This window comes from Bubalus bubalis, chromosome 6 (genome assembly GCF_019923935.1).
Source record: "Bubalus bubalis isolate 160015118507 breed Murrah chromosome 6, NDDB_SH_1, whole genome shotgun sequence".
Classification (NCBI taxonomy): Eukaryota; Metazoa; Chordata; class Mammalia; order Artiodactyla; family Bovidae; genus Bubalus; species Bubalus bubalis.
This window is the reverse complement of record NC_059162.1, coordinates 18134332-18157677: the sequence shown is the minus strand read 5'-3', so window position 1 is coordinate 18157677 and position 23346 is coordinate 18134332. Positions and strand designations below refer to the sequence as shown.

Sequence of the window (23346 nt, the reverse complement as noted above, 5' to 3'; positions counted from 1 at the left end):
TCCTTGGATTACAGGTCAGCCTCCAGTGAACATGTCAGCCTGAATGACTGTGTTTCCAAGATGCTTGGGGAAAATGCCTGACTCAGGTTCAAGGAAAGGTTGTCCCTAAAGAAATTATAGAGGGTATCCTGTATGGCAGGGAGGTTGGATCTCAAGGAGCTTGTGAATCCATGCTCCGTGAATGTGATTTATTTGTCACCAAGGCTTAAGGATATATCTCTACTTATGTATGCATGTGTATGTATGTGATATCTATCTTGATTGATAGACATCTTACAATATATATGCAAATGTACATACAGAAGCAACTATATATATACATATATAATTTTCATTGAAATATAATTCACATACCATACAGTTCATCCACAGAAAGTGTACAATTCAATGTTTTTTTGTATGTTCACAAAGCTATGTAATTATCTAATTTTAGAATGTTTTCACTATCCCAAAACAAAATTCTGTAGCTATTAGCTGTCACATCTCAGCCCCTTGAGCCCCACTTTCTGCCTGCACAGATTTTCCTCATCTGAAAGTTTCATATAAATGGAATTTTATGGTATGTGATCTTTTGTGACTGGCTTCATTCACTCAGCAGAATGTTTTCAAGGTTTATTTATGTTGTAGCATGTATCAAATTTCAACACCTTGATATGGCCAATTAATACTCCATTGTATCTGTACACCACAAGTGTTTATCCATTCATCAGTTGGACACTTGAGCTGTTTATGCCTTGTGGCTATTGTGAACAATTCTATTATGAAACATTTATGTATACATTTTTTGAGTGGATGGTTTCATTTTGTTCTGAGGGATTTTCATTTTGCTAGGAGCGAGGGGGTTGGTGGATCATGTAGTAAGTAACTCTAAGTTTAAGTTTTGAAGCACTGCCAAATTGCTTTTCACAGTAACTGTACCATATACATTCCCTCCAGCAATGTGTTGAGGATTCCAATTTCTATGTATCCTCCTCAACACTTGTTACTGCCTATCCTTTTTTTTATTACAGTCATGCTAGTGGGTGTGAAGTGGTATGTCATTATGGTTTTGATTTGCATTTCCTTAATGACTAATGATGTTGAGCATTTTTTCATGTGCTTAACTGGCCATTACTATATTTTCTTTGGAGAAATATCTTTTTAGATCCATTATTTATTTTTAAATTGCCATATCTTTTTATCTTTTATCTTTCAGTTATAAATGTTCCTTACACATTCTAGATAAAAGTCCCTTTTCAGATATATAATTTACAAATACTTTTCTTCCTTTGGTGGGTCAGCTTTTCACATTTGCAACATAAAAGGTTTTACAATTTTTAGGAAGCTCAATTTATCTATTTTAAAAATTTTGTCTAAATTTTGCTTTTTGATGTTGTATCTAAGAAACCACTTAAAAAAAGTAAAGTCAAGAAGATTTACTCCTATGTTCACTTCTAGGAGTTTTATCATTTAAGCTCTTACACTTAGGTTTTGATCTATTTTGAATTAAACTCTCCATATGATATGAAGAATTATATATCCCTTGATATCAGAAGGGGACTGATTCTAAGACTCCCTCTGAAACCACAGGATGCTCAGGTCCCTTATCTTTTACTCGAATGTGCATTATTTGTACATAATCTACACACATCCTCCTGTATACTTTAAATCATCTCCAGATTACTTATGATAATTAATGAAACATAAACATCATGTAAATAATTGTCAGCACACAGTAAATTTGTGTTGATTTTTGAAATTTGCTGATCACTTAAAAATATTCTTGATCTGGGATTGGTTGACTCCACGAATGAGTAATCTGTGGATATGAAAAGCCAACCATATTTTAATCTTAATTTCACCTATAAATTCTTATGAGCAATCCATAAGACTTTATTATATAATTTTTTCATCTTTCTATGAACTGACACTATCTTCAAAGCTTTATATTTATTTGTCTCTTTCTATGGAAGAAGCACAAGCTGGAATCAAGATTGCTGGGAGAAATATCAATAACCTCAGATATGCAGATGACACCACCCTTATGGCAGAAAGCAAAGAGGAACTAAAACGCCTCTTGATGAAAGTGAAAGTGGAGAGTAAAAAAGTTGGCTTAAATCTCAACATTCAGAAAACTAAGATCATGGCATCTGGTCCCATCACTTCATGGGAAATAGATGGGGAAACAGTGGAAACAGTGTCAGACTTTATTTTTTGGGGCTTCAAAATCACTGCAGATGGTGACTGCAGCCATGAAATAAAAGATGCTTACTCCTTGGAAGGAAAGTTATGACCAGCCTAGATATTAAAAAGCAGAGACATTACTTTGCCAACAAAGGTCTGTCTAGTCAAGGGTATGGTTTTTCCAATGGTCATGTATGGATGTGAGAGTTGGACTGTGAAGAAAGCTGAGGGCTGAAGAATTGATGCTTTTGAACTGTGGTGTTGGAGAAGACTCTTGAGAGTCCCTTGGACTGCAAGGAGATCCAACTAGTCCATTCTGAAGGAGATCAGCCCTGGGAGTACATTGGAAGGAGTGATGTTGAAGCTGAAACTCCAATACTTTGGCCACCTCATGCGAAGAGTTGACTCATTGGAAAAGACTCTGATGCTGGGAGGGACTGGGGCAAGAGGACAAGGGGACGACAGAGGATGAGATGGCTGGATGGCATCACTGACTCGATGGACATGAGTTTGGGTAAACTCTGGGAGTTGGTTGATGGACAAGGAGGCCTGGCATGCCGTGATTCATGAGATCGCAGAGTCAGACACGACTGAGTGACTGAAATGAACTGATTGTTGTTCTAGGACAATCAGTTTTATCTTAGCTTCTCTCACTCTCTTTTTCTAACTCTTATCAATTCAGTTCAGTTGCTTAGTCATGTCAACTCTTTGTGACCCCATGGACCACAGCACGCCAGGCTTCCCTGTCCTTCACCAACTCCCGGAGCTTACTCAAACTCATGTCCATTGAAGTTTTACAGTAATAAAGTAACTTCAAGTTTAAATTTAAGCAAAGAAAAAAGTATATACATATAAATACAGTATCAAGACTAAACTGGAAGGTAATTTATCTTTAAAACCTGCAGCACATAAATAATTCAAACATAAAAAGTTAAATATCTTCATATTAATCAGTGAAATTTCATCTTAAATCTAGTCATGATATTCCTACAGAATCCTTTTCTGGTATTATTAGAAAACTAACTCTTTTAATTGGCTTCTGGTGCTTATTACTAGACTGATTTTCATCAGTTCAGTTCAGTTCAGCCACTCAGTCATGTCTGACTCTTTGCGACCCCATGAACCGCAGCATGCCAGGGCTCCCTGTCCATCACCAACTCCCGGAGTTCAGCCAAACCCATGTCCATCAAGTCAATGATGCCACCCAACCATCTCATCCTGTCATCACCTTCACCTCTTGCCCTCAATCTTTCCCACCATCAGGGTCTTTTCCAATGAGTCAGCTCTTCACATCAGATGGCCAAAGTATTGGAGTTTCAACTTTAATATCAGTCCTTCCAATGAACACTGATCTTCTTTAGGATGGACTAGTTGGATCTCCTTGCAGTCCAAGGGAATCTCAAGAGTCTTCTCCAACACCACAGTTGAAAACCATCAATTCTTTGGTGCTCAGCTTTCTTCATAGTCCAACTCTCACACCCATACATGACCACTGGAAAAACCATAGACTTGACTAGACAGGCCTTTGTTGACAAAGTAATGTCTCCACTTTTTAATATGCTATCTAGGTTGGTTATAACTTTCCTTCCAAGGAGTAAGCGTCTTTTAATTTCATTGCTACAATCACTATCTTCAGTGATTTTGGAGCCCAGAAAAATAAAGTCTGACACTGTTTCCACTACTTCCCCATCTATCTGCCATGAAGGGATGGGACTGGATCCTATGATCTTAGTTTTCTGAATATTGAGCTTTAACCCAACTTTTTCACTCTCCTCTTTCACTTTCATCAAGAGGCTCTTTAGTTCTTCATCACTTTCTGCCATAAGGGTGGTGTCATCTGCATATCTGAGGTTATTGATATTTGTCCCAGCAATCTTGATTCCAGTTTGTGCTTCCTCCAGCCCAGCGTTTCTCATGATGTACTCTGCATATAAGTTCAATAAGCAGGGTGACAATATACAGCCTTGACGTACTCCTTTTCCTATTTGGAACCAGTCTGTTGTTCCATGTCCAGTTCTAACTGTTGCTTCCTGACCTGCATATAGGTTTCTCAAGAGGTAGGTCAGGTGGTTGGGTATTCCCATCTCTTGAAGAATTTTCCACAGTTTATTGTGATCCACACAGTCAAAGGCTTTGGCATAGTCAATAAAGCAGGAATAAATGTTTTTCTGGAACTCCCTTGCTTTTTCTATGATCCAGCGGATGTTGGCAATTTGATCTCTGGTTCCTCTGCCTTTTATAAAACCAGCTTGAACATCTGGAAGTTCACATATTGCTGAAGCCTGGCTTGGAGAATTTTGAGCATTACTTTACTAGCATGTGAGATGAGTGCAATTGTGCAGTAATTTGAGCATTCTTTGGCATTGCCTTTCTTTGGGATTGGAATGAAAACTGACCTTTCCAGCCCTGTGGCCACTGCTGAGTTTTCCAAATTTGCTGGCATATTGAGTGCACCACTTTCACAGTGTCATCTTTCAGGATTTGAAATAGCCCAACTGGAATTCCACTACCTCCACTAGCTTTGTTTGTAGTGATGTTTTCTAAGGCCCACTTGACTTCACATTCCAGGATGTCTAGCTCTAGGTGAGTGATCACACCATCATGATTATCTGAGTTGTGAAGATCTTTTTTGTACAGTTCTTCCGTGTATTCTTGCCACCTCTTCTTAATATCTTCTGCTTTTGTTAGGTCCATACCATTTCTATCCTTTATAAAGCCCATTTTTGCATGAATGTTCCCTTGGTATCTCTAATTTTCTTGAAGAGATCACTAGTCTTTCCCATTCTATTGTTTTCCTCCATTTCTTTGCATTGATCCCTGAGAAAGGCTTTCTTATCTCTCCTTGCTATTCTTTGGAACTCTGCATTCAAATGGGCATATCTTTCCTTTTTTCCATTCCTTTTTGCTTCCTGTCTTTTCACAGCTATTTGTAAGGCCTCCCCAGACAGCCATTTTGCTTTTTTTTTGCATTTCTTTTTCTTGTGGATGGTCTTGATCCCTGTCTCCTGTACAATATCATGAACCTCCGTCCATTGTTCTTCAGGCACTCTATCAGATCTAGTTCCTTAAATCTATTTCTCACTTCCACTGTATAGTCATAAGGGATTTGATTTAGGTCATAACTGAATGGTCTAGTGGTTTTCTCCCCTTTCTTCAACTTCAGTCTGAATTTGGCAATAAGGAATTCATGATCTGAGCTACAGTCAGCTCCTGGTCTTTGCTGACTGTATAGAGCTTGTCCATCTTTGGCTGCAGATAATATAATCAGTCTGATTTCGGTGTCGACCATCTGATGATGTCCATGTGTAGAGTCTTCTCTTGTGTTGTTGGAAGAGGGTATTTGCTATGACCAGTGCATTCTCTTGGCAGAACTCTATTTGCCTTTGCCCTGCTTCTTTCTGTACTCCAAAGCCAAATTTGCCTGTTACTCCAGGTGTTTCTTGACTTCCTACTTTTGTATTCCAGTCCCCAATAATGAAAAGGACATTTTGGGGGGTTGTTAGTTCCAGAAGGTCTTGTAGGTCTTCATAGAACTGTTCAACTTCAGCTTCTTCAGTGTTACTGGTCAGGGCATAGACTTGAATTACCGTGATATTGAATGGTTTGCCTTGGAAACAGAGATCATTCTGTCGTTTTTGAGATTGCATCCAAGTACTGCCTTTCTGACTCTTTTGTTGACTATGATGGCTACTCCATTTCTTCTAACGGATTCCTGCCCACAGTAGTAGATATAATGGTCATCTGAGTTAAATTCACCCATTCCAGTCCATCTTAGTTAACTGATTCCTAGAATGTTGATGTTCACTCTTGTCATCTCCTGTTTGACCACTTCCAATTTGCCTTGATTCATGGACTTAACATTCCAGGTTCTTATGCAATATTGCTCTTTACAGCATCAAATCTTGCTTCTATCACCAGTCCCATCCACAAATGGGTATTGTTTTTGCTTTGGCTCCATCCCTTCATTCTTTCTGGAGTTATTTCTCCACTGATCTCCAGGAGCATATTGGGCACCTACTGACCTGGGGAATTCATCTTTCAGTGTCCTATCTTTTTGCCTTTTCATACTGTTCATGGGGTTCTCAAGGAAAGAACTGATTTTCATAATGTCATTCAAAACATTTGGTGGCCACCTTCTAGGAGCCTGGCTTTCTGCTAGGCGCAGTCTTCTGCTACCAGGATGTTCATCATTTAATGAAGATATGAGACATATCAGCAAAGAAGTGCAATGCTTGTAGAGTCTATAAAAGAAGGCAATTCAGGGCCCCCAAATGGCTCATTTTACCTGGGCTGGTGGTGAGAATACAGCCAAGTAAAATGGATAGAGACATTGGTATTTGAGCTAAATGTGATGAAGATATTAGTAGACATTTGACATACAAGGCAAAGAGGAGTGGGTGGAGAGAGAGAGAGGGCAGAAGAGAGTGCTCTGAGCAGAGGAAAGAATTTGGATAAAAGGCAGTGAAATGAGGCACCAGACTATATTGGGAGCACTTGTGAGGAACTGACTATAGCTGAAGGCTTCTCAATAACCAAAGACAGATTGGCATTTGATATATCCTTGCCACTGAGCTGGCAAGGATATATTGATAACCCAATGATGCTATATTGGTAACATTCTGTGAGGCTGAGGGTCTGCTTAAAAATGACTCTCAATTCAACAGTATAATGACTGTCTGAGAGATTATTACCATTTAAAGTAGTTGGTTTAGTTCTGCCCTAGACTCTGAATATCATTTTGTGATGGTAACAGTGTTGCAAGATAATAAGTAGACTTCCAGAAGCCCCAAATTCTCTGCACAAGCAGATGCATAACTTACTTAGCATAGATTCTGCCAATGAAACATACATAGATTACTATTCACTGAGCAACCTTATTAAATTTGCAAAATGTGAAAAAAAAAACAAACTTAGAGCAGAGATATAGCTCCACGTTGGGTCCTACTCCCTTGTTTCTATGCATCCCTCATCTGAATATTTCCAACAGAAAAAGCAAGAGAGTTCCAGAAAAACATCTATTTCTGCTTTATCAACTATGCCAAAGTCTTTGACTGTGTGGACCACCACAAACTCTGGAAAATTCTTAAAAGAGATGAGAATATCAGGCCACCTGACTTGCCTCCTGAGAAATCTGTATGCAGGTCAAGAAGCAACATTTAGAACTGCACATGGAGCAACAGACTGATTCCAAATTGGGAAAGGAGTATGTCAAGTCTGTATATTGTCACCCTGCTTATTTAACATATATGCAGAATACATCATGAGAAATGCTGGGCTGGAAGAAGCACAAGCTGGAATCAAGATTGCTTGGAGAAGTATTAATACCCTTTGATACGCAGATGACACCACCCTTATGCAGAAAGTGAAGAAGAACTAAAGAGCCTCCTGATGAAAGTGAAAGAAGAGAGTGAAAAAGTTGGCTTAAAACTCAACATTCAGAAAACTAAGATCATGGCATCTGGTTCCATCACTTCATGGCAAATAGATGGGGAAACAGTGGAAACAGTGACAGACTTTATTTTGGGGGGCTCCAAAATTACTGCAGATGGGATATGCAGCCATGAAATTAAAAGATGCTTGCTCCTTGGAAGAAAAGTTATGACAAACCTAGACAACATTTTAAAAAGCAGAAACATTACTTTCCCAACAAAGATCCATCTAGTCAAAGCTCTGGTTTCTCCAGTAGTCATATATTGATGTGAGAGTTGAACTATAAAGAAAGCTGAGTGCCAAAGAATTGATGCCTTTGAACTGTGGTGTTGGAGAAGACTCTTGAGAGCCCCTTGGACTGCAAGGAGATCAAACCAGTCCATCCCAAGGAAATCAGTCCTGAATATTCACTGGAAGGACTGATGCTAAAGCTGAAACTTTGGCCACCTGATACAAAGAACTGACTAATTGGAAGAGATCCTGATGCCGTGAAAGACTGAAGACAGGAGGAGAAGGGGCTTACAGAGGATCAGATGGCTGGATGGCATCACCGACTCCATGGACATGAGTTTGAATAAACTCCAGGAGTTGGCGATGGACAGGGAGGCCTGGCTTATTGCAGTCCACGGGGTCACAAAGAGTCGGACACGACTGAGTGACTGAACTGAACTGAACTGAACTCCAGTCTCTTTCCCTTTATCTCTCCTCAGTATCTTCACATTTCCTTATATATCCATGCATTACCTCTATCACTATCCTTATTGTGCTTGCTTTCTCTTTTAACTTTCAATGTCTCTCTTAAGAGTGGTTGCAAACAATTGGGCAGCTGTCCTGTTCTGTTGAGTATTAGCTTTTCTTTGTTCTCCTGATGTGTGCTTGTTTCATCATCTATTAACAGCCATATGGTGACAATCTGTGATACTATTTTTTTTTGTCTTTACCTTTACCCTGGTTGACACATAGGTACTCTGTTGCTTAAATAGGCATGTGACCTGTTGAAGATGGTCTTAGGGAGAAAAACTCAGTGGTACCCTGGTGCCAAGGTAAAACCCTGACTACTTTAATTCTTGAGGGTAGAAGATATAAGGCACTAAGAATTTGTATGGAAAGATTGGAAGATATCTAAATGACAAATATCATCACCATTTCAGGGATGAGTTCCAGAACCTCCGCTATTAGAATGATGGGAGGGGAAAAGAAGTGAAAAGAAGATTGTGAATGATACAAAGGAAGAAGTTGTATTGAATCTGTTAAAATATACATCTTTGCACTCAAAGGACAAGTATTTATGGACTAGCTCTCAGGATTAAGGAATCATTAAGACTCCAGTAAATTCTTTTAAGGTTCAGAGCCAGTATCCTAAAGGATAAGATAATAACTCCTGAAAAGGGTCTTATAGTATAATAAAGTATAGAATGCCTCTCTGTGTATCTGTAACTCAAGGCAATTTCATTTCATTATGTGTATATATACATACACATACATATACATGTATATATGATGTATTTACACATATGATATATGTGTGTGTGTGTGTATTTCCTAAAGCCTCTATCTCTAGATAACTTGACTATAATCCTGATCCTGCCATTTTCAAGCTTGTGACCTATAACAAACTACTACTTCTTTGAACTTTTGTTTTCCCAGTTATGAAATTATGAGAATAACATGTGTCCTTCATGGCTATTTTAAAGATTGAGAGACTTAATGTATGTCAAATTTCTTACCCAAGAGACCATTTTATAACAAGTGCTCAATGAATTATCTCTAGATTTATTGTGCTTTTCAAGTTGCCTCCATCTTTTTAAAAATCAATGCAGGATTCAATAATTCCTTTCTGGTGGTTACACAGCTGGACTGTGTTTTCAGGTTTACTTTTTCACTGATTCCCTGACTACCTTCAAGACCAACACTACCCAAGTTTAGAGCACCTTGGCCAAATTGTGTGATGAGAAAAATAACTTCTCTGTTGTAGTGAAAGAGGCCTAGCCTGAGGTTAGGTGTCGTTCCTTACCTGCAGAACGACAGGTAGGATCAGATAATTTCTGGGTCCTTGTTGCTCTGACCCTCTGAAAGTCTATGACCCCGCCTGAGTTTAGAATAATGGCATCTGGAGACCCCTTTGGAATGAATGATGGCATCCAGGACTCTGATTCTAAAGTCAGGCTGATCTGGACAGAAATTCCTCCATGGGAAGGATTTCACAGCCATGACTGGAATGTGCACTGTAGGTCACAAAGCACTTTCATACCCATTATCTAATTTTATCTTCATGAGAACCGGGTGAAGTAAGTATTTTCACTCCCATCTTCATACGTGGAAACTAAAGCTCAGAGTAATAAACAGCTAATAAAGTGCTAAGTACTTTACACCAATTATCTCACTTAATTCATACAATACTCCTATGAGTTTTCTAACTCTTCCTTTTCTTCTTTCTTCTTCCTCTTCCTCCTCCTCTTCCTCACTCTCCTCCTTCTTATTTTTCTTCTTTCCATTTTATAGATCTGAGGCTTATGCAGGTTAAGGAGCTTTAACCCCATTAGCAAATAGTAGAGTTAAGATTCAACCCCAAATCTATCTAACTTCTATCTTAAATGCTTACCGGTTTATAAACAAGTGAAATGACCCAGGGTTATTTCACTTTCCTTCAATTTTGCCAAAGAAACATAAGAGGAAAAATAAAATAATAAAAGGAAACTTACACTCGGAGTGACATTGTGGCTATAAGGAATGATGGAAAACTGTAGAAAATAAAAGTACATGCCCTATTTTGCGGGGGGGAGGGGGAGTTGTTAATCGGGTTGATGGAAGGTAGGCTTATCTGTGCTGGATCTTTTGACTTTAGAAGAAAAGCTGAATGTCTGCAATCTTAAGTAAAATCTATTTCTAAATGCTAATGATTACTAATCATCTAAGTGAAAACTATGGTTGCACAAAATGAAATGTTACCCCATCTTGACTGCATCTGGCTCGCAGCATTATTCCTGTTCTGCACTGTGCTGTTTTCAATGACCACTCCAAATAGCATTAGCTGCACACCTGCTGTGAAACCATCAGGTTGCCAGCTGAAGACTGGGACACAGCAGGCAACTATCAGTCCAGATATGCCTGTTGCTTATGATCAGCATGTACTCTTAGTAGATGTTCAGTGCTTTGAATATCATTCTTGTCTGGATGCTTCTGTATAAAATAACTGCCTCAATGCTCACCATCACTCAGGAAAATTGATTTAATTATCTTCATTTTGCAGATGAGTAAATTAATATTCAAGTTGGTTATAAAGGTCACAGTTGCACGTAGCCAACCTGGGATATAAGACTTAGCTCTAACACAATATTCTCTTCATCCTGTAAAGTTTCCTCTATCTTGTAGGTGATTTTAATGATCTCTTAAAGAAAGGCATTGCCAAAGAATGTTCAAACTACCACACAATTGCACTCATCTCACATGCTAGCAAAGTAATGCTCAAAATTCTCCAAGCCAGGCTTCAACAGTACATGAACTGTGAACTTCCAGATGTTCAAGCTGGATTTAGAAAAGGCAGAGGAACCAGAGATCAAATTGCCAACATCCGCTGGATCATCGAAAAAGCAAGAGAGTTCCAGACAAATATCTATTTCTGCTTTATTGACTATGCCAAAGCCTGTGTCAAATTCCACCACAAATTCTGGAAAATTCTTAAAGAGATGGGAATATCAGACCACCTGACCTGCCTCCTGAGAAATCTGTATGCAGTTCAAGAAGCCACAGTTAGAACTGGACATGGAGCAACAGACTGGTTCCAAATTGGGAGAGGAGTACGTCAAGGCTGTATATTGTCACCCTGCTTATTTAACTTATACGCAGAGTACATCATGTGAAATGTGGGGCTGCATGAAGCACAAGCTGGAATCAAGATTGCTGGGAGAAATATCAATAACCTCAGATATGCAGATGACACCACCCTTATGGCAGAAAGCAAAGAACTAAAGAGCCTCTTGATGAAAGTGAAAGTGGAGAGTGAAAAAGTTGGCTTAAAGCTCAACATTCAGAAAACTAAGATCATGGCATCTGGTCCCATCACTTCATGGCAAATAGATGGGGAAACAGTGGAAACAGTGGCTAAGTTTATTTTTCTGGGCTCCAAAATCACTGCAGATGGGGATTGCAGCCATGAAATTCAAAAACACTTGCTCCTTGGAAGAAAAGTTATGACCAACCTAGACAAAATATTAAAAAGCAGAGACATTACTTTTCCAACAAAGGTCCGTCTAGCCAAAGCTCTGGTTTTTCCAGTAGTCATGTATGGATGTGAGAGTTGGACCATAAAGAAAGCCTAGTGCCAAAGAATTGATGCTTTTGAACTGTGGTGTTGGAGAAGACTCTTGAGAGTCCCTTGGACTGCAAGGAGAGAAATCAGTCCTGAATATTCACTGGAAGGACTGATGCTGAAGCTGAAACTCCAAAACTTTGGCCACCTGACACAAAGAACTGACTCATTGGAAAAGACCCTGAAGCTGGGAAAGACTGAGGGCAGGAGGAGAAGCGGACGACAGAGGATGAGACGGTTGGATGGCATCACTGACTCAATGCACGTGAGTTTGAGTAAGCTCTGGGAATTGGTGATGGACAGGGAAGCCTGGTATGCTGCAGTCCACAGGGTCAAAAAGAGTTGGACACAACTGAATGACTGAACTGAAGTGAATTATCTCTAATTTAATTTAAAGAGGGATTTTTCCTCTGTTTTCTCTACCTGGTTAGAATCTGAGACAAGAAGGAATGTAGGGGCCTGGAATCATCTTTCAAGAGAAAAGATATCTTTGCCACACCTCAACATCCCCTTAACCAGGTCTTCTAGGGATGGAGAAAAAACTGACAGTGTGAAGAAGGAGTAAGAAAACAAGGACCTGCTCCTTCATAGTTTAGAGGCTTCGACACTAAGGTGAGACACACCCACATTCTACAGGTGACTGCAAGGACAAGCCTACAGGGAGGTGACTGGCTGCTGGAATTGGGTGATGCCCGGCAGATGCCAACTAGTTGTCTCATGGTCTAAGCCAGGCCCAGAAGCCTTTATATACAGTCCTGTTTCCATATTCCTCACCCTGAATGACTGCTTGCCTGTGAGGACGGTGAGTCTAGGGGTTGGGTCTTGGGATTGGGGTCTGGATGATGCCCACAGGGTTCCCAGATTCACAGGGATGAGGCACAGTGAGGGCAGACCCTGGGACCAGAAAAAGAGAGGCACTCCTTCAGAGGGGAACAATCTGAAGGGCTTTTAGAGGATGGAGGAAGAATATCTACGGAGTTGGGGTGAAAAGCTGGGACACTGAAGTCAGTGTATTTGCCTTGGATAACCATGGACTTATCCATAGGTACCATTTTCTTGCATCAGGACTTCTTTCTCTGGAAAAGATGCATTATTAATTTACATCTCGTGAGCAGACATGTGTGTAAGAGGGTTACCTTCCTCAAGGACATGCATACTTAGGCTGTATGAATAGACAATGGAAGGCTTTGCTCTTCATTAGAAGTATTTCAGTATCTCAGGAGCTTATGGAGATGTGTTTTGATGGATGGACTAACTGTCAAAACAGTCTCCGTGCTGTGCTGGTCACTGGGCTGATGCCCGTGAATAGGCAGATTTGAGGAGGACAGAGGAGTGGGGATGGGGCCTCAGTTTCTCTCTGGCTAAGTGTGCTGTTGGGGAGCATCAGCACCCCACCCATCGTGTTTGTAACACTCTGCTATTTAGAGCTTTATGTGTGCCTGAATGTCAGTCTTGTGATTTAGGAAACTTGCACTTTCTGGGTTACCCCATTTTAGGTAACTGTGCCTTGCCTCTCAGAAGGGCTGGGGAGAAAACATTTCTGAAACTAGCAGACTGTCCCAGTTGAAGTGACTGACATCAGGAAATCTGCCTAGGCAAGTTTCCAAGACGGTCCTGAGCCTTTCCAAGGTTGGTGTATTTGGTATGTGCGTGTTTTGCATACATCCATGAGGGCTTGTTTAAGTAAATTCACCTAAAAAGATTGAATAGAGAGAAACAAACATTTTATGTTGGGTTTGAGCTGTCTGGTGAGTGGCTGGATCCTTTAATCTACAGTGGATACTTTCTTTGCGCGCAGATGGTGCCTGAGTGCATAGTCACACACTTGTGTCTCACTTTTTGCAACCCTATAGACTGTAGCCTGCCAGGCTTCTTTGTCCATGGGAGTTTCCAGGAAAGAAGAATACTGGAGTGGGTTCAAACCCGGGTCCCCTGCACTGAAGGCAGTTTCTTTACCGCTGAGCTACCTGGGAAGTCCTGAGGGCTTGCTCCCCTATATGCCCTTTTGCATGTTTGCACATATGTGAAAGTTGCCGGTGTGAGTGCTTGAGGGCATCCAAACTTCTGTGGGTGTGGAGTTCCCACTTTGGGCCTTGGGAGGAAGGTTTCTCTCTACTTCATATAAAGCTCCCTACTATCTCTTGGGACTTGATGAAGTGAGGGAATTCTCTTGTCGTCAGTGCCCTCTTGTGCTGGACACTGGAATGCCCATTTGCTGTTCTTTGAAGCTCCCTCAGATTAGGTCTTTTGGCAGATTCAAGGCAAGTCTTGTGGGCAATGGTTACTAATCTGGGGTCCAGCTCACTCTGTAAGGACTCTTGGGTACAAGTTGAAGGTATGGGAGGAAAGGCCAGGAAAGAAGCAGGGTGTCTTCCCCTTGGTGCTGGTCACCACTCCCCAACAACTCTCACTCTCCTGATCTTGGTCTTTCTACCCTCAGGTTCTGCTTACCTGCCTGCATCAGAACCATGTGTGACCAGCAGCAGATTCAGTGTTACCAGCCACACCCCCAGTATTGTGTGACATGTTCCCCCTGCTACATCTCCCAAACCCCTTGTGCCAACAGCCAGGTGGTGGTCCAAGCCCCCTGTGAGATGCAAATTGTGGAGTGCCCTGCACCATGCCCAGTTCAAGTTTCCCAGGTAAAATGCCAGGCTCCATGTCAGTCTAAAACTACAGAGGTGAAGGGCCAAGCTCCATGCGAGTCTAAGACCATCCAGGTGAAGGGCAAAGCTCCATGCGAGTCTAAGACCACCCAGGTGAAGGGCAAAGCTTCATGTGAGTCTAAGACCATACAGGTGAAAGGTCAGGCTCCAAGCCAGCCTCAGTTTACATGTGTTCAATGCCAGGTTCCATGCCAGTCTGAGGTTTCCTATGTGCAGTGTGAAGGCCCATGCCCTGTGCAGACCTGCTATGTAGAATGTCCTCCAGTTTGTTATACAGAAACTTGTTATGTGGAATGCCCAGGCCAGAGCTATGTACCCTGCCCGGCACCTCAGCCTGTCCAGACCTATGTAACAGGTCCCCTGGTGTGCCAGCCTCAGGGAAGATTCTCCACCCAGTGCCAGTATCAGGGCTCCTACAGCGGCTGCGACCCCCAACGCCAGTCCCGGGCTTCATTTAGCACCTGGGCGCCCCAGTGCCAGACCCGGGGCTCTTATGGGAGCTTTCCTGCACAGAGTCGCTCTCGGAGCACCAGCAGGTGCCTCCCTCCTCGCCAGCTGCAGCCTTCTTACCGCAGCTGCTCCCCACCACGACGTTCCGAGCCCTACTACAGCAGTAGCTGCCTGCCGTCAAGATGTTCTCCGGGCTCCTATAACTATTGTACCCCACCCCGCCGCTCTGAGCCCATCTATAACAGTGACTGTTCTCGGCGTCCCACTTTGGGCTGCTCTCAGAGATGTGGACCCAAGTGCCGAATAGAGATTTCCTCCCCTCGCTGCCCCAGGCAGGTTCCCCCGCAGAAGTGTCCTGTTCAGATTCCTCCCATCAGACGCTGCTCTGAGAGTTGTGCCCCACGACCCTCCTGGGGTACCTCCTGCCCGGATCTGAGATCACGTGCAGAGCCATGTCCACTCCCAAGCTTCCATCCTCCACGGCGTTTGGACCAATGTCCAGAGCCATCACTGCAGCGAAGTCCACCTCCTGCTCCATGCCCACGTCCACTTCCGGCTCCACGTACGTGTTCACGTCCAGAGCGGTGTGTAAGTCCAGAGTTCCGTCCCTGCTCTCCACCACGGCGACTTTCGGAACCCTGTTTGTATCCAGAACCACGTCCAGTTCCATATCCAGCCCCGCGTCATCCTCGCCCAGTGCAGTGCGATCTTCCAGCACCGCGTCCATGTCCCCTGCCCTATGAGCGCCAAGAATCTTTTCCACTTCCGGAGCCAATTCCGCTTCCATCGCCCTGCCCAAGCCCAGAGCCATGTGTGGAGCCCCGACCAAATCCATGCACAGGAGACCTAGGCTGTCATGAGTCCAGTCCACACCGCCTGGACACTGAGGCCCCCATCTGTGGCCCAGCTGGTTATAACTGGTGGCAAGACAGTGAGCCTAGATGTAGACCTTGAGATGTAGGCCTTCCAGAATCACAGGGTCTTGGTGGTTGTGGAGACCAAGGAGGCGTCAGTGTTGGAGTGAAAGGTGGAACTTGTGGTGGAGTAAAGGGTGCCTATTTTTAAAGAAAGCACGGCTGAGATGGCCTTACCTCTTGCCCTGAAAATGTTGATCCTCCATTCCCAGCAGCCGCAATTTCCAACATTTTCTGGTTTGTATCACTTTCAAGACTTTCAGAGGCTCCCTGCTGCAGAAATGATGTCCAAACTCCTTTGCATGCCATCTCAGGATCCAGATCTGGGTCTCAGACACCTCTTTGGCCTCACATCTGACTCCTCCCCAAACACATCCTCCCGTTCTAGCCAGACCAGTCTGGCCACCATGGCACATCTTGGGTGTTTCCCAAGACATCCCCTTGGGGTCCCTGCCCCCAAGCGTCTGCTCACTCTTTCCCTACTACCTGGACCACTTCTCTGCTACTCCCAGTATCTAAAAATCCAACCTGTATTTCAAGACCTATTCCTTGGAGCCTTTTGTATTTCTTCCTCTCTGCAGGACCCTGGACTGATTTCCTAGAACTCATTGAATCATCCACACCATCCATTTGGCAACTGCCTTGCAACATCTCTTGAATTGTTATTTCACTTTTCAGGTGTGTCTGTCTCTACCTGCCCAGCTAGGTTGTAAATTCCCATTGGAGTGGAGTCAAAGTATCCCCAAAGTCCTGTGCTTCTCCTGGGGCAGGCAGCTCCTCAGCAAGGCTTCTGGGTTTGCAGCTTTAGCTATGGTCTGTCCTGATGTGCAACCACAGGACTGGAGACAAGAGGAAACCATGTAACAATAAAGATGATGATACCCTCACAGCCTAAGTCCTGCATAATGCCTGTGTTCTTACTCCTTCCTGACTCTCTGGGATGAGTTTTTGTTTTTTCTTCTTTTTCTTGGATTTATTTTACTCATGGTCTGAGCTTTCTTTAGCCTAGACTGAGTGGGCTGCCTTGTCAGTTTTCTGTCTACCACCAGTGTCCCTGGCCCCTGCTGGGAACGGGTGGATGAAGGGGATGAGGAATAAGGGAACAAGGAGGATAACTCTTGCTCCTCTATTTAGAGGTAAAGGTCTCAGGCCAGGGTTGGGTAGGTCACTCAACTCTGGGGCCTTAGTCATAGCCATGTGACCTCTGTGGAGTCAGGGAGGGGAGGAGGGAGTCTGGGATAAGCTCTCTGGGGTCCTTTGCACAGGATACACTCTTGTTTGGTTCAGAATAAATGATTAGCTTTTTTTTTTTTGATACAGTAGAAAAGGATACATCTGAGGCTGAGTTTGCACTCCTTGATTGCTCTCAAATCCCATTAGGCATGGGTGGTTTTGGGTATATGAAGGTAGGGCTTAGAGAGGCAGAAAAAGGGGCGATGCTTCTGCCTCCCTGCAGAAATGATGCTGGGATGGGCTTCCCTAGAGAAGAGAGTGCCCTGAGGCCACCTTGGTCTTAGAAGATGAAGAAGTCTCCTCTTAGGAGGTCAGCAGGGGTGGCTTTGGCTTAGGCAATAGTGCCCTCCTCCATACAAGCCACACCAAAAGACCCCATAGCTCTAGCTCAATAGTCTGAAACCACAGATCCAGGGCCTGGCTCTTCAGATGTCTTCCCCTCACCCAAGGGATCCAGTCCTTCAGTGTTAATGATGAATACCCAAGAGACCATGTAGTGAAACCCTGTGTTGTACAAAAGAAAACCAAGGCTTTTATATGAAATCCACTCATTCATTTTTTAATTGACAAATATTCATTGCTTATCTGCTAGGAAGGTACTCATAAAAGGGAGAGACATAATGCTTATTTGCTGTCACAGCTTAGCACACTGATTCTCAGGGTGGTGCCCAGAACAGTAGCATCAGCCTCACCCAGGACCTTGTTAGAAATGCATATGTATCACTCCAGACCGATTGAAGCAGAAAATCTGAGAGTGAGGCCAAGAAAACTGTTTTAACCAAGCCTCCAGGTATTTATTTTACTTTCTTTCCCAGATATTTCTGATACCCAATAATGTTTGGTCATTATTGATTTAGTGAAATGCCTCATGCAGGTAGAAAATTAATATGTATATGAATGTGCATGTGTATGTGTATATATTCTCTAATTTCTACAACAGTCCATCACAAAGACATTATCAACTTGCTGTTTGACAGAGGTGGAAACCTAATCCCACAGGATTTATGTGACTTGCCTAGTTGTGCAGCCAGATGTCATTTACAATCTATACTCTTTCCTGTTACACATGGTCCCATCCATCTTGGTCACAACCTCTTCCATAGATCTTTCCTGTATCACCTAAGTCATTTTTCCAACAACATTTTGGAGTTGTCTCACAGGTTTTTGTCCACTTTAGCCTTGCTTCTTCTCTGAAAATCCAGGCTCCTTTGGAACTGCGCTTGCTCTGTGGCCTAGGCCCCAGAGGTCTGGCCGGGCCCAAATGGCTCCCATGAGCATCTGAAGGTTTCCATCACCCAGGCCCTTGAGTTGGAGTGAAGAGAGCAGGACAGGGAGAGGCTGGGAAGCCCCAGATGGCAATTTTCATTGGATCTTGCCCCTGTTTTCACAAACACACTACTGACAGGAACCCCCTTGACTGGGGCAGAGGTGGGGAATAGACCCCCACCCCCCAACTCAGGTACGGAAGAAACTCAGACTGGCTAAGAGGGAAGGGCTTTCACTTCTAAGAAACAGCTCCCTCTGCAGGTGCAGAAGAAGGTCATGATGCAGGCTCTTGATTACAGTGTCCCACTACCTGTCCTATCCTCAGGGGACACACTCTGGTCCCCAGGATAACTAGGCCTGGATATGCAAAGGGACTGGAAGATGGTAGAATATAGGGGTCTCTGGGTGAGTCAGTCTGGGGTTGAGCCAGGGGACCCCTGACAGCCTGGTGCCCCCTGGCAGACCGAGGCTGTGATGCCATCTCCCAGTAGCCAGAGGGGCTCAAGGTCCAACACTCCTCTCTCCCAACACTGGTATGAACTGGCCTCAGTGGTCCTCCACTTCCTCTGACAGAATGCCCTGCCTTGAGCACCCAGGCAGGCCCATGGTGAAGAGTCACAGCCCATCTATAGCACTCAGAGAAAAGGGATATTCAGGAGGATGTGTGTTTACATGTCCTTTTGGGGGCTTTACATGTTTCTCAGTATGTCCGTTTGACTGTTGTTTCTGTCTGTGTGCTTTAGAAGCTCAGGGCTTTTATTTTTATTTTTTAAAATATAAACTTATTTATTTTAATTGGAGGCTAATCACTTTACAATATTGTATTGGTTTTGCCATACATCAACATGAATCCACCACAGGTGTACATGTGTTCCCCATCCTGAGCCCCCCTCCCACCTCCCTCCCCATACCATCCCTCTGGGTCATACCAGTGCACCAGCCCCAAGCATCCTGTATCCTTCATTGAACCTGGACTGGCGATTCATTTCATATATGATATTATACATGTTTCAATGCCATTCTCCCAAATCACCCCACCCTCTCCCTCTCCCACAGAGTCCAAAAGACTGTTCTATACATCTGTGTCTCTTTTGCTGTCTCACATACAGGGTTATTGTTACCATCTTTCTAAATTCCATATATATGCATTAATATACTGTATTGGTGTTTTTCTTTCTGGCTTATTTCACTCTGTATAATAGGCTCCAGTTTCATCCACCTCATTAGAACTGATTCAAATGTATTCTTTTTAATGGCTGAGTAATACTCCATTGTGTATATGTACCACAGCTTTCTTATCCATTCATCTGCTGATAAAACTCCTAGAGGAGAACATAGGAAAAACACTCTCCAACATAAATCACAGCAGGATCCTCTATGACCCACCTCCCAGAATATTGGAAATAAAAGCAAAAATAAACAAATGGGACCTAATTAAACTTAAAAGCTTCTGCACAACAAAGGAAACCATAAGCAAGGTGAAAAGACAGCCTTCAGAATGGCAGAAAATAATAGCAAATGAAGCAACTGACAAAGAACTAATCTCAAAAATATACAAGCAACTCCTGCAGCTCAATTCCAGAAAAATAAACAACCCAATCAAAAAATGGGCCAAAGAAGCTCAGGGCTTTTAAAATGCATTTGGCAGTGGGGACTGGGAACTCAGAAGCAAGGTTTGGGATACCTTGCAGTCCTTCAACAGTGGCATTGGATGGTCTTGCATGGTCATCTCCTCACTCCCCACCCTCCATTTCTTTGCTGATGACCTGCCTCCCAGATCTCGCTCTCTTCTCCTTCTACGTCAACCATTTGAACAAAACTTAAAGTGTCCCCTGGACCAGGGCTGAACATTCCAGAGGGAAAAAAAATCATTCATAAAACACTTTAAAGGTGTTCAAAGACCTGTGAAAGACTCCGCTTGAATTCCACACTAACCTGAGGCAACCCACTTGTTGGACAGTATCATTTCCATTTAGCAGTTTGATGGACTATTGCTAGAAATGCCACTGCTCTAGCCAAGTCACAAGCAATGTGAGGCAAGGGTCAGCCAAACCTCTGTGCCTGGAATCCAGTCATGCTGCATCAGAATGAGGGCCCAGTTTCCAGAGATGAGGGCTAAGTAGTCCAGGGGAATGTAAGAAATTGGGTCTAAGGCTCAGGTCTCATTCCTTGGAATCCTGCTTCTATCTCTCTGCAGTTCTCCTTTCTTTCCCTTCTTCTAAGCCTCCTTTCTTATTGCAAAATTCAGACTTAAATTGAAGAAAGTAGGGAAAACTACTAGACCATTCAGGTATGACCTAAATCAAATCCCTTATGATTGTACAGTGGAAGTGGCAGACAGATTCAAGGGATTAGATATGATAGACAGAGTCCCTGAAGAGCTATGGACAGATGTTTGTGACATTGTAGAGGAGGCAGTGCTCAAGACCATCCCCAAGAAAAAGAAATGCAAAAAGGCAAAATGGTTGTCTGAGGAAGCCTTACAAATAGCTGAGAAAAGAAGAGAAGCTAAAGGTAAAGGAGAAAAGGAAAGATATACCCATTTGAATGCAGAGTTCCAAAGAATAGCAAGGAGAGATGAGAAAGCCTTCCTCAGTGATCAATGCAAAGAAATAGAGGAAACAATAGAATGGGAAAGACTAGAGATCTCTTCAAGAAAATAAAAGATAACAAGGGAACATTCATGCAAAGATGGGCACAATAAAGAACAGAAACTGTATGGACCTAATAGAAGCAGAAGGTACTAAGAAGAGGTGGCAAGAATACACAGAACTGTACAAAAAAGATCTTCATGGCCCAGATCACCACGATGGTGTGATCACTCACCTAAAGCCAGACATCCTGGAATACGAAGTCAAGTGGGCCTTAAGAAGCATCAAAATGGACAAAACCAGTGGAGGTGATGGAATTCCAGCTGAGCTGTTTCAAATCCTAATAGATGATGCTGTGAAAATGGTGTACTCAATATGCCAGCAAATTTGGACAACTCAGCAGTGGCCACAGGACTGGAAAAGGTCAGTTTTCATTCCAATCCCAAAGAAAGGCAATGCCAAAGAATGCTCAAACTACCACACAATTGAACTCATCTTACATGCTAGCAAAGTAATGCTCAAAACTCTGCAAGCCAGGCTTCAACAGTACATGAACCATGAAATTACAGGTGTTCAAGCTGGATTTAGAAAAGGCAGAGGAACCAGAGATCAAATTGCCACATCTGTTGGATCATGAAAAAAACAAGAGAGTTCCAGAAAAACATCTACTTCTGCCTTATTGACTACACCAAAGCCTTTGACTGTGTGATTCACAACAAACTGGAAAATTCTGAAAGAGATGGGAATACCAGACCACCTGACCTGCCTCCTGAGAAATCTGTATGCAGTTCAAGAAGCCACAGTTAGAACTGGACATGGAACAACAGACTGGTTCCAAATTGGGAAAGGAGTACATCAAGGCTGTGCATTGTCACCCTGCTTATTTAACTTATACGCAGAGTACATCATGTGAAATGTGGGGCTGCATGAAGCACAAGCTGGAATCAAGATTGCTGGGAGAAATAACAAAAACCTCAGATATGCAGATGACACCACCCTTATGGCAGAAAGTGAAGAAGAACTAAAGAGCCCCTTGATGAAAGAAGAGAGTGAAAAAGTTGGCTTAAATCTCAACATTCAGAAAATTAAGATCATGGCATCTGGTCCCATCACTTCATGGCAAATAGATGGGGAAACAATGTAAACAGTGAGAGACGTTATTTTGGGGGGCTCCAAAATCATTGCAGATGGTGACTGTGGCCATGAAATTAAAAGGTGCTTGCTCCTTGGAAGAAAACTTGTGACCAACCTAGAAAGCATATTAAAAAGCAGATACATTATTTGGCCAGCAAAGGTCCATCTAGTCAACGCTATGGTTTTTCCAGTAGTCGTGTATGAATGTGAGAGTTGGACTATAAAGAAAGCTGAGCGCCAAAGAATTAATGCTTTTGAACTGTGGTGTTGATGAAGACTCTTGAGAGTCCCTTGGACTTCAATGAGATCAAACCAGTCTATCTGAAAGGAAATCAGTCTTGAATATTCATTGGAAGGACTGAGGCTGAAGCTGAAACTTCAATACTTTGGCTACCTGATGCGAAGATCTGACTCATTGGAAAAGACCCTGATTGAAGGCAGGAGGAGAAGGGGACAATAGAGGATGAAGTGGTTGGATGGCATCACCGACTCGATGGACATAAGTTAGAGCAAGCTTTGGGAGTTGGTGATGGACAGGGAAGCCTGGCGTGCTGCAGCCCATGGATTCACAAATAGTCGGACATAACTGTGTGACTGAACTGAACTGAACTGAAACCTCCCTCCTTGAGATTAGCATCCTCACTGTCGAATGAGGAAATCACACTAGATGTCCTTAGAGGCTGTCTTCACACCAGATAAATTTCCATAATTCCTCTTTGTTACAGGCACAAGGCTAAGGTGCAGTAAGCTGGGAACGCACTTAAAGACATGGAATCCCAGGATCCAACCCAGAACTACTTAATTTGAATTTCCAGCAATAAAATCTTGGACTGTAGTTGAAAATTACTCTGATCAGCTGGGTGGGGAGGACATTGTTACAATGAACACCCAGGGGTATGAGCTTACTCTATACCTACAAGGAACGTTAAAGCTTGTACATATCTGGGTACAACATGAGTAGAATATGGACATGATGGCAATAGGGTGCTGACCATTAAGCTTTTTTTGTGTGTGGGAGGTTTTAGGTAATTATCCTCTGTGTGTAGTCAAATTTATACTCAGTCTAGAAACACCTTAAGATAAAGTACTTCTTCCTTTCTCTCAGTTAAAACCCCATCCCACTGCCACTAAAAATACTTAGAATGGAGCACTTGTAAGTGGCTGATGAGGGCTGGGGTGGTGTCCAGTGT

General features: G+C 42.9%; 1 protein-coding gene across 2 annotated transcripts; it reads left to right on the top strand.

Annotated features, from left to right (window-relative positions):
* Positions 1–12675: 12675 nt before the first annotated feature.
* On the top strand, positions 12676–16821 carry LOC102398560 (keratinocyte proline rich protein). 2 transcript variants are annotated; one of them, XM_006050641.4, is made up of 3 exons: positions 12676–12704; positions 13399–13531; positions 14343–16821. In XM_006050641.4, the coding sequence occupies exon 3, from the start codon at positions 14371–14373 to the stop codon at positions 15970–15972; it is 1602 nt and encodes a 533-aa protein (XP_006050703.4). In that variant the 5' UTR covers positions 12676–12704; positions 13399–13531; positions 14343–14370; the 3' UTR covers positions 15973–16821. The 2 variants fall into 2 exon arrangements, with proteins under 2 accessions (XP_006050703.4, XP_044800284.2); XM_044944349.2 differs by having other exon boundaries at positions 13399–13544.
* Positions 16822–23346: the final 6525 nt, after the last annotated feature.